At 37.2% G+C, this 12,211-nt stretch overlaps 1 protein-coding gene across 2 annotated transcripts in view; it reads left to right on the top strand.

Annotated features, from left to right (window-relative positions):
- Window positions 1-779: 779 nt before the first annotated feature.
- Window positions 780-12,211, top strand: part of FIG4 (FIG4 phosphoinositide 5-phosphatase) — a 147,499-nt gene continuing 136,067 nt past the window's right edge. The window contains exon 1 of one of the 2 annotated variants that reach the window (XM_074187331.1): window positions 780-928. In XM_074187331.1, coding sequence (XP_074043432.1) covers window positions 866-928 — 63 coding nt within the window. In that variant the 5' untranslated portion in view covers window positions 780-865. Of the gene's footprint in view, window positions 929-6,409; window positions 12,199-12,211 lie in introns of those variants that run through there. The other variant, XM_074187334.1, reaches the window with a different exon arrangement.

Genomic DNA, 12,211 nt, shown 5'->3' on the forward strand with positions numbered 1-12,211 from the left:
CTATCCCAAAAGCTAGTAAACTATATCACACCTTTTAGCCTGGAAGTACTGTTTCCAGATCTTTATCCCAAAGAGTCCAAAGAAAGAGGAAAAGATTCCGTAAGTGCTAAAACATTTATAGCAGCTTTTTTTTTTGTGGTGGTGGCAAAGAATTGGAAACAGTGGGGTATCCATCTGTTGGTAAATGGTTGAATAAGATATTGTATTTTACTGTAAGAAACGATGAAGGGGATGATTTCAGAAAAAACCTGATAAGACTTTTAGGAACTGGCACAAGGTGAAGTGATCAGGACGATAATTTACCCAGTAACATCAATATTGACAAGATAACATACAGTGGGAACACTGTTCTACCACAATTCCAAAGTACTCATGCTGAAAAATACTACTTATTTGCCAAGAAAATCCCAAATGGGGTCACAGTGGGGAATAACAATACTTGTGAAGTCATTCAAAACCTATTTTCCTATTAACCAAGTCCAAACCAAGCATTAAGAGTTCAATTCAAGAGAATTCATGGGATAAGAATGATCAATAATAACCATTACTATTTTCTCCTCCCAAAGCAACACTCTCTTAGACACGCCCCTTTAGGAAACTCAACCAATCGACAAGCACGATGGAAAAGCAACCAATCATCGATCCCCGTATGCCTCTGACCCTCCCATTTCCCTTAAGGAAGATGGCGCCTCGGCCCTCAGCGGGCGGCCCGTTGCCCAGCCCTTGCCCGGGTTGGGGCGGGGCCCGACAGTGCCGCGTGATCCGGAAGTGGCGCGGCTGTCACTACCGGCCGCCGCGGAGCCGGCGCCGGGCCGCTACTACGGCCCCTCCGCCTGCCTGCTCTCCCTCCCGCGCCCCCGCCAGCATGCCCGCCGCGGCGCCCATCATCAGCTCGGTCCAAAAGCTGGTGCTCTATGAGACCAGAACTGTGAGTGGTGCCCCCCGGCGGGCCCGCCGGGGCCTGGGGCGGGGCGGGGCGGGCTGCCCACAGCGACCCGCGGGGATGCCAGCGGGTTGGAAGCCCGTCTCCGCCGCTCCCCCGCCTCTGCGACTCCCCCTCCCGGAGCTTCCCACCCCAGGGGCGCAGATGCGGGCCCGGGGGTCCCCCGCCTTGTGCGGATGAGCGAGCTGAGGCCCAGAGTGGCCCAGTGACTTGCCCAGGCACTCCGCCGCTAGCGAGCGGGGGTGCCCACGCCGAGGCTGCGCGCGCAGGCGCCCCTCGGGGAAGCGCGGGGCCTTGAGACCCCCTTGTAGGGCGAGAGCCCCCGACCCCCAAGTGCCCTTCTGCCACGGCTGGGGACCTCAGGCCTGCTTTGTTCTGCGTCCTGTGAAATCGGCCTTCCGAGTGCAGGCTTCGACTCGGGACTTGCTGATGAACTTGCAGCGCTCTCTCTCTCTCTCTCTCTCTCTCTCTCTCTCTCTCTCTCTCTCTCACCTCTATCTCTATCCCTATCTCTCTCATCTCTCTCTCACCTCTCACTATCTCTCTCTCATCTCTATCATCTTTAGCTCTCTATCTCTATCATCTCTCTCTCTATGTCTGTCTCTATCATCTCTATCTCTATATCTCTCTCATCTCTCTCTCTCTATCATCTTTATCTCTCTCTATCATCTCTCTATCATCTCTATCTCTATCTCTGTCCCTATCTCTGTCTCTGTCTCTATCTCTATCATCTCTCTCTCTATCTCTGTCTCTATCATCTCTATCTCTATATCTCTCTCATCTCTCTATCTCTCTATCATTTCTCTATCTCTCTATCTTTATCTCTCTCTATCATCTCTATCTGTCATCTCTGTCTCTATCTCTGTCCCTGTCTCTATCTCTGTCTCTATCTCTATCATCTCTATCTCTCTCTCTCTCTCTCATCTCTCTCTCATCTCTCTCTATATCTTTCTCATCTCTCTCATCTTTATCTCTCTCATCTCTATCATCTTTAGCTCTCTCATCTCTATCATCTTTAGCTCTCTATCATCTCTCTCTATCTCTGTCTCTATCATCTCTATCTCTATATCTCTCTCATCTCTCTATCTCTATCTCTCTATCATCTTTATCTCTCTCTATCATCTATCTCTATCATCTCTATCTCTATCTCTGTCCCTATCTCTATCTCTATCTCTGTCTCTATCTCTATCATCTCTATCTCTATCTCTATCATCTCTCTCTCATCTCTTTCTCTCATCTCTCTCTATCTCTATCTCTGTCTCTCATCTCTCTATCTCTCTCTCTCTCTCATCTCTCTATCTCTCTCTATCATCTTTATATCTCTCTCTATCATCTCTCTATCTCTATCATCTCTATCTCTGTCTCTGTCTCTCTCATCTCTCTAATCTCTCTATCTCTATCATCTCTCTCTCATCTCTCTATCTCTGTCATCTCTATCTCTATCACCTCTCTCTATCTCTATCATCTCTCTCTTTCTCTATCATCTCTATCTCTATCACCTCTCTATCTCCATCTCCATCTCTATATTACATCTATATTTATCTATATTCTATTTATCCATATATCTTTATATATCTCTATCTATCTCTATTTATATCTATTTTTATCTCTACATTATACCTATATTTATCTATCTATATCTATATTTATCTATCTCTCTGTACTTATATATCTATATTATATCTATATCTATCTATATATGTCTCTCTCTATATATTATCTATATTATATCTATATTTATATCTCTATATATTTCTATAATTACATCTATATCCATCTATATTTATTATTTATATATTTACCTCTATATGATTATATGTCTATATCTATCTATATATCTATATTTATCTATATTTAAATCTCTCTATATTATATCTATCTATATTATATCTGTATCTATCTATATCTATATTTGTTTCTATATATTTATATATCTATCTATATTATATATCCATATATTTATCTATATATCTATTATATTTATATTTATCTCTCTATATTTATATCTATATTTATCTATTCATATCTATATATTATATCTGTAGGTATCTATATCTATCTATAACTATCTATCTATATATTATATCTATATTTATCTATCTCTATATATCTATTATATCTATATATATATTGCTGTATCTATAGAATATATATATATATATTATATATATTGGAACTTTAGAAAATCATTATGATTGAGGATCTCTGGCCCTATACAGTAAAATAAATATTGCATTTTCTTAAGTCCTAATTGTTTTTCAAATATTTCTTAAATCTGGAGCATAATGGCAACAAGTGATATTATATACTTAGAAAAACTGATCATGGGCACTCACAGAAATTGCTTATTTGATCTTTTTAATTGCCAATCTTCATTTACAACTCACATAATACCTGTAGGAGTACATTTAATACATATGGGTAATCCAAGTTCCCATGGAACATGAACATGGAGTATGAAATGCATGTTTAAAATGAATATGTCCCCATTAGGACTTCTGCTTAGAACTTAATATAGTTGGGCTTCATGTCAAAGGTATTTAATTGGACCGTGTTAGCAACTATAGCTGGACGTTTTCTTTCCTGCTTTGATTATTTGAAAATACTATGATTGGTTTTGGTTGGATTCTGCTAGTAGTAGCAGTTGACTTTTTTCCTGTTCCCTTTTGATTGTTTTGTCTTTATATAATTTATTATATTTTTTACTATATATATTTATAATATTATTTTTTATTCTCAGTAAGTATGTTTTGTGTGAATCAAATAATTCTATTTTACTTGTAATATTTGAATATTTTCCTTACACTTGCTTTGGGACAAAATATGTAACACAAAACATTTTAATTCCTTTGAATTGATGTGAAAAATTTCTGTAGTAGAATATGTTTTGCAGGGGCTTATGGAACCTGTGCAAAACCTTGTGGATTTGTGTTGCCTTGGAAACATTTAAATTTTGTTTTCTTAAGTATTTTGAAAATAAAGTCAACTCACTATTTCTCTTTCTTAATTGAAGCATTGTGGTTGTTAATGATTATTGTTTATTGTAAAATATTAAGGCATATTGCAGATTCCTCACTGCCATAACAAAACTCAGTTGTATATTGGAATCTTGCTATAATACTTTTATATATCATAGAATCAGATATATAGTGAAGGTTGTACCTTTTCCAAGGGAGTCTATTTTAGGGCATAGTAGAAGGAGCTTATCATGCACATAACAGAATTTTTTGATATGAATGCCTAGGACAGCATTACAGTGAATTTTCCAGTATATTTAAAAGCTTGAATGCTCTAACTGGATTTCACTTAAAATTTGATTAGATCCTAGGCAAAAGATGCTATAGTAAAATATAATTTTATTTTCAGATAAATACCTCATAGTAAAAGGGATATTGATATTTACAGAATCCAAAACAAGGTATCATTTTGACACCAGACCAAACTTATTGTTTTTCCTATAAAATTCAATGATAATTGGCTCCTGATTTAGAAACATTTCTAGTGTCAAAATTCTACTCTTGTGTTGTGTTAGATTTCATAACTATAGAAGTCAATGCAGGTCAAATGTACTATACAATTACAAATATACTGGAGAGACTCCTCTGGTTGTTGTCTTTCTCTTATCTGGACCCACATATTGTTGGGCTCATTTGGTATTCATTTTCCGAGTGTTGAACTATTGGTAGGATGCTTTTCTGTGTAGGAATTCACATGTATCGCTTCCTATATTTATGACCTACAAGTGCTTTGTTAGAAGGAGGAAGGTGTTTTTCATCTACACTCTTCTGATGTTAGATTTAATTAGTGCCTTTACTGGAGCACTAATGATTTCTATATTATGGTCATTAAAAAAATTGTTTTACTTTGCATCTGTTCATGTTGGTCTTTCTAAGTTTCTCTGATTTCATGTCCATCATATCTTAAAATGCAACAATAATTTATTACATTTTTATACTACGAATTGTTCAATTATTCCCAGTTTTTTTGATAACATTGAAAATGTTGCTATAAACATTGCTGTCTAAGTGAAGCTTTTCTTTCTATCTTGTAGTTCCCTTATGTTTATGCCACATAGTGATCTTAGTGGATGAGAGAGTTTAGTAACATTTCTACTGTGGTTGGAAATTTTTTTTCATAGTAGTTGGATCAACTCACAATTACTCCATTAGTGCATATAATATATTTTTGTCTTTTGTCATCGCTGTCAATTTCTGATAGGTTAAAAGATTTTTTTTCAGAAAGTAATTTTATTGTAAGGTTATATGCATTAAGAATATTTAAACAATATGCTATTTTTCTATGTATTTTTCATTTTCTTGGGCTTGTCTAGTTGAATTTTGCTTATCATACTTCCATATCACGTCTATTGTATTCTACATCTATTAATATGATTTTTGACTTCCTTAGAGATTTTCTCTATTGTGGATTCAATTTTTTTAACTTAATTGAATTTTAAAATTCTTCATTGAAAAATCCAAGTTCTCACCTATATAAATTCCTAGTATCTTTTATAGATTTCATTTTTCCTTTGATTAATTTTGGACCAAACTTTCTTTTGACTAATTTTTCTTGTTATTAATTCATCTCTCCTTGGGAACCTACAGGATTCTGTATTTCATTAGGGATTGGTTCACGTTCCCCTTCCTTGCAATATTTATTAAGAAAACTTTTTGCTTTATTTGAGAATCTACCATTTATGCTTCTTTCTGGTTTTAGTTTCTTCACTATTGATTTAGCTGCTTGTTCTCTGGATTTATTTTTTTCACCTTTAAAATCTTCAATGTTTTTAGTCTTTTTATTGTAGTCCATCATGACCCTTATTCTAAGTTATCTGAGATGGGTGCCCATAAAAAGCTTCACTGTCAGGCTGCCTCAGGCTCCACCGTGTCTTGGGAAATAAACTGTTCATTGGCTTGTGTCCCTGTCCTGAGTTCTCTTGGTGAGGCAGGACTAGCCCTAGTTAAGTTTCATTCTCCTTTATTTTTAACCCCACTCCAGAGACACACATTCCCCTCATCTCTTACCTTAGTTCTTCCTTTGGGGTTTTTCTTCTCCAGTTGGAGTAAATCAGCACCTACAGCTTTTTGAAGGGAGGAGAAAAAGTATTCTGGTCAGAGTTTTTGTGGCATTGGTAGTTCCCTAACCAAGGCTTAGACTCCAGTTAGAAGGCAGCAGAAGTTGCTGCTCCCTCTGTTTATTTCTTAGCCTAATGCTATGGGCTGGGGTTGGAAATTACCCCAAAGTTTCTGTAGCAGGGTGGGAGGAAGGATCCCAATATGAATCACAGGCACAGAATCACAGTTCAGCTTGTGTTCCTCCTTAGAGTATGTAGGATCTTGAGGGAAGGATGCTGAGCTACTGTCCTAAGGATTAGAATTATTCAATGTTGGTTCTTAAGGATTTTACCCTATTCTCTTTTTTGGGGGGGATTTATCTATTATTGCATATATATATATATATGTATATATATCATAATTTCTCTCTTTATCTCTGTCCAGAGATAACCATCTCTGAAGGGTTAGAGTTAAAAGGAGTTTGGAGAAAGTATCTAAATTGCCATGTTACTTGGAAGTAATGCTTCATAATATTGAACAAGTGTTTTTGTTGACAAGTAATGAACCACATATATAATGCTTTAAATATGCTGTAAAACCCTTCACAATTCAACAAACAAAAATTTATTGTCACAATAACTCTGTGAATTCAATTCTGGAAGTATTCCTGGTGCAGTGCTTTCCTTCCTTCCTGAAACTTTGTAAAATTCTTTGATGTAATTTTGGAAATTTGTTGAAATTTATGGATCAGATTGGACCATATACTTAATAAAAACCTTTATCATAATATGTATTTCATCTGGAGACTTGGTTTAGGAAAGGGGTGGGGGGATTTTAATTATGACAGAATTAGATTATAAGGAATTACAACTGATCTACTTCATGCTGAAAAAAATTAAACTCCTGAGGATATTTTCACAATGGGAGCTGCAGTATTTTAAAGTAGAAAGCACGTGGTATGTTGTACATATGGTAGCATCTTATGGATTCCCTAAGGGAATGTGTGTGTGTGTGTGTGGGGGTTGTCAAGGTGGGAAACCAGTGATTATGCTGAGGCAAGGTAACAGATATTCTAAATCTCTGTGATAGTAGTTTACCAAGCTTCACTTGAGCTATACAACATAGAGATTTGGAGAGTACATTGGGGAAATATTCAACATCAGAATTCAGATGAGAATCACACCTGTGACTCCTAAGCTCTGATGAAACATTGGAATAGGAATCTGACTTGCTATCTTCTCACAATCTCTTTTCTTATGGTAGCTGTATAGTATGGCTTTAATTCCCCCCCCTCCCCTTCAGGAATCAATAGTTTATTTTGATTTTAAAACTTGAATTTGGCTTTGCCTCTAAGGGTTTTTTAAGATATTAATTTTATTCACCTATTTACTCTTTCCATCTTTTAAAATGAACGGAACATATGTATATAAAGATTTTATTCCCCCCCCCCCAAATGTCCATTCTTGTATTGATTACATATAGTGCATGATTTCTCCTTTTATTTCTATCCAGAGGTAGCCCTTTCTGAAGGGTTAGAGAGTTAAAGGAGTTTGGAGAAAGTGTCTAACTTCTCTTCCTGGTTAGTGGTTCCTCTTTCAGTTTTTATAATGATTATATCATCTGTCTCAGTTTTAGAGTTGGCATTGTCTTCAACATTGACCCTACTCTTTCCTAAATATAATTCTATTCATCAGGCACTTAATGGATACAAGCCACGTGTATGAAGGAATATACCACTGTAACTGGTATGTTGTGTGGGAAGGGGAGTATGTGAGATAACTCTGGAAAGGGAGGCAGAAGGCTGACTGTGAAGGGATTTAAATGTCAAACTAAAGAGGCAACAGCGGGGCCACTGAAAATTTTTGAACAAGGGAGTGACTTGCTTAGATCTGTGTTGAGGAAGGTGATTTTGAGAGCTGTGTGGAGTTTGAATCATAAAAGGGAGAGACTGAAAATAGGGAATCGATGATATGGAAGAGCATGATAAGAGCATTGCATGATATGGAAGAACCACTGGCATAGGATCATCCAGCATGGAATGACCTCATCAAAGAAGGCTCTGCTTTATGAGCAAAGTAAATTGTAGCAACTCGAAACGTGAGATGTGCACATTTTGAGATATCTCTGTTGTAAATGTTTATTTTGAATATTTGCACCTGACTTGTGGTAAAGCCTGTATTGGTCTGATCAGCCTTACAATCAGACACACTGTACCTTCACCCCAATATGATGATGTCATTTTGGTCCTCTTCAAGAAACAAAGGATAACCACTACTAGTAGCTTATCTTCTGAATTTTGCACAGAAAAATATTCACAAAATGGGTTTTGAAAAGTGTTTGAAAAAAATAGGAGATGAATTCTTATTTTGTAGTTCAATTAAAACACAATTTAATCATCATAATAAATGGTAATGAATAGAGAGAAAATGTGCTGTAGTGTATAGAGAATTAGCCTTGGAATCAGAAAAATCTTTGTTTGGACGCAGATTGTCCACGTGATCTTGTTTGAGTCACTTAACTTTTCAATGTTTAAAATAGCTCTGATACTATGAGATGCAGAGTTGGATACTCATAGACATGACAGAAGAATTTCCTTAGTGGAGCTCCCTTCACCAATGAAATTGTGTAGTTAATATTTATATGGCGCCTCTTATGTGCCAGGTCAGGAGCTTCACAAATATTATATTATTTGATCCTCACAACAACCCTATGGGGCAAGTGCCATTACTATCCTTATAATACAGTTGAGCAGACTGTATGTCCTTGGGCAAATTATTTAATCCTGTTTGCCTCAGTTTCCTCATGTTTGAACTCAGGTCTTCCAGACTCTAAGGCTAGCACTCTATCCACTGCACTACCTATCTGCCCCATATTCTTTTTCTTCCTTCCTTCCTTCCTTCCTTCCTTCCTTCCTTCCTTCCTTCCTTCCTTCCTTCCTTCCTTCCTTCCTTCCTTTGTCTTTCCGTCTTTCTGTCTTACTGTCTTTCTAACTATCTAGCAATTTAACCCTCTTGTTTTAAAAGACCTATATCAGTTCCTAAAACTTCTTTCTTTTGCCTTTCCCAGTGTCAGTATGAACTGCTCAGGTTATTCTTACCTCCCCAGCCCTTATTCTTGGGTAAAGAAATTTGTAGATTTGATGGTGAGTGGGAATGGAAATGGGAGAAGAAAAAAGGAGAGGAAAGAAAAGCAAATCCTTTTCCTGCTATCACAGTAGAACCATTAGGCCACAACTTTAGTTGTTTCTGCCCCAGCGTAAGCTGATCATAGTTATTAGGGAAAGGAAAGAGGAGATAAATGGGTTGGAAGAAGGGGTGAGAGAAATCTCCTTCCTTATCTTTTTGTACACCAGGACTAATTGGTTGTTGATTGCTGAGGAAGGGGAGCCTCCATGGGAACTCTCTTCCCTGCTAATGGAAAGGGAAGGAACTCACCACTCTATATGACTTTCCCCTTCCAAAACTATTCTATTTCTCTTCCCAGAACTCCTGATCCCTTCTACTTCCTAGATCATTCATTCTTTCCCTTAGTTCCCTCTGACTTCCTCTGACCATCCAGAGGGCTGGAGTCTGTGTGTTTGTGTGTGTGTTTGTGTGTGTGTGTGTGTGTGTGTGCGTGTGTGCACACATACATATATGCTTTTTGGGACACAGGACCAATTCCAGTGACTTTCCATGGAAGAAATCTACATTTACCTTGTTTGATAAATGAGAGTGCTGGGACTGGTTAGAGTGGAAGAAGGAGGGGAAAAATTAATTTTTATTCTTATGCTTTGGGGGGAAAGGAGAGAAGGAGGGAAGAATTTCTCAAATCTTAAGTTGCAATTCTGAATGCCATTTTTTAAAAAAAACATTGTTTTACATTTTATGATGTTTTGGCCCTCTAATTCAACCATATTATGGGTCAGTTTCCAGGAAACTGTCCAGAAGTCAAATCTCCAAGTTTCTAATATTAATTCTAATTGATCATATAATCTTAAGGTTTTGAACTGAGAGCTACCATCTAGTCCAGTGCCCTCATTTTATAGATGAAGACATTGAAGTGCAGAAAGTTTAGTGGCACTAATATTAACACAACCAGTGAAGTTGCAAATGGTTAAGTATCATGATAGTTAAGAAGCAAAATCAAGAATCAAACCCACGTTTTCTAGCTCCAAATCCTGTGCTCTTTTTCTATATATTTTACACTGCAATCTGTTAGTGATTGTAATAGGACCCTGAACATGTTTTTCACCCATCAACTTAGAAATTTATTGAAAGTGTACTTTATGTCAAGTGCAAGGAGGATGACAAGGAAGACTCTAGCTTTGCTATCAAGGCATTTACAATTTGTGTGTGTGTGTGTGTGTGTGTGTGTGTGTGTGTGTGTGTGTGTTTGTGTATTATATAGGAGTAAAAAGTGCTGAGGGAGTTCAGGTGAAAGAGAGATCCAGCTGGGGATGGGGAGTTAGACTTTATGTGGGAAGCTGACTTTAGAATGAACTTTGACTTATAAGAAACTTAGAACTTTTGAAAAAGATTCATTCTGATTGTTAAGCTGGGATTCACTCTATGTATAAGATTCAATTATAATGTGAGGAGATTTATTTTAAAAAAGAATCAGCTATTATAGAAGTTCTATATTAGATAGGTCCAAAATTGTTACTCATTGAGGTCCTTATTATGGAAAGCTCCATGAATAATTATGACATTGCCCAAAATGTTTTTTGAATTCTTGTGGAATTACTTTCTGAGATAGTTAAAAACTTTGAAAAAAAACCCTATTGCATTATTGTAAACAGGATTTTTTTCTAATTACAGTAGTCACTTTATTTGAATATTCACCTTATTCACTAGACTTAGCTTTTATTCATTAGACTTTTGACCCATTATATTGAATTGTATAAATTTGATTTGATTTGATCCATTTCAAATGATAGAGATTTGCCACTAACTGAATGCCACCAGACTTTGAAGGCAGTTCTATTAGAGGAATTTTAAAAAATATTTTGAGCCAAGGTAACATAATTGGAGTGTGTGTGGAAGCTGGCATAATTTATCTGGCCAGGCAAGTCGTAGTATTTTTGTTAAAATAGTCACCTAAGTGACAATTATGAATATAAAGTGAGTATTATATCTATATGCTTTAAAGAGTTGAACAGATAAAAGAAAAGAGAATTGCAAAAATAGAATATAATGAGGAGGTGGACCAAGATGTCAGAATAAAGACAGGGACCCTCTAAACAATCTTTCAGTCCCCTTCAAATACCTTTAAATGAGGATTCTAAATAAATTCTTGAACAGTAGAACCCATAAAAAGACAAAGTGAAATAATTTTCCAGCCTAAGACAACTTAGGAGGTTTGCAAGAAAATCTGTTGCACCAGGGTGAGAGATGAATGCAATTCACTGCATGCAACACCAGTGCAGTAGTTCTAACCCTAGCAAACCAGGAGATGACCTTGAGAAGACTGAATCAGTGGCAGTAGTGGCAGTATCCAGACCTCTCAGGTCACAGATGCCAAGACAACTTAGAAGGACACCAGGAAAGGTCTGTTGTATGCATAGACTGGGTCCCAGAAAATCAGGAGCAGACATCAGGTTGACTGAATCAGTGGCAGCACAGTCATTTCTGGAGCGCTCAGCCCACAGATGGTGGTGGTGGGGTAGAACAACTGATCAGAAGGAGATTACAGGGCCAATTTGCTAGCACTGAGGGAGAATCCTGTAGCTTTGCATTATTCAGATATGACTCAGTCCTGGGAGACTGTCCCAGAGCCAGGAGGAGCACCAGCACACCAGAGCTTCCAATCTTAGGGAAGGTGAGATTTTCCTCCCAGTTGTAGGGCAGAAAAGAGTATTTGTGGTCCCTCATAGACTAGAGCACAGATCAGGAGAGTAGTCACACCTCTTCTTAGATCATACCACCTTGGAAGAACTGAAAAACTTAGACGTCCCTACAAGTACCTTGAAAACACCTGTACAAAACCCCTGAAGTTTGGGATAGTGCACTCTCCAATCCAATAAGTAGTCTGGGAAAATGATCAAATAGAAAAAAATTCTGACCATAGAAAAAATTCTGACCGTTACTATGGTGACAAGTAAGATCAAAACATACACTCAGAAAAACATAACGAAGTCAAAGCTTCCACATTCAAAACCTTCAAGAAAAATGCATCAGTCTCAGGCTATGGAAAAGCTCCAAAAGGATTTTTGAAAATTAAGTAAGAAAGAAGA

Source organism: Macrotis lagotis, chromosome 5 (genome assembly GCF_037893015.1).
Source record: "Macrotis lagotis isolate mMagLag1 chromosome 5, bilby.v1.9.chrom.fasta, whole genome shotgun sequence".
In the NCBI taxonomy this organism is placed as follows: Eukaryota; Metazoa; Chordata; class Mammalia; order Peramelemorphia; family Peramelidae; genus Macrotis; species Macrotis lagotis.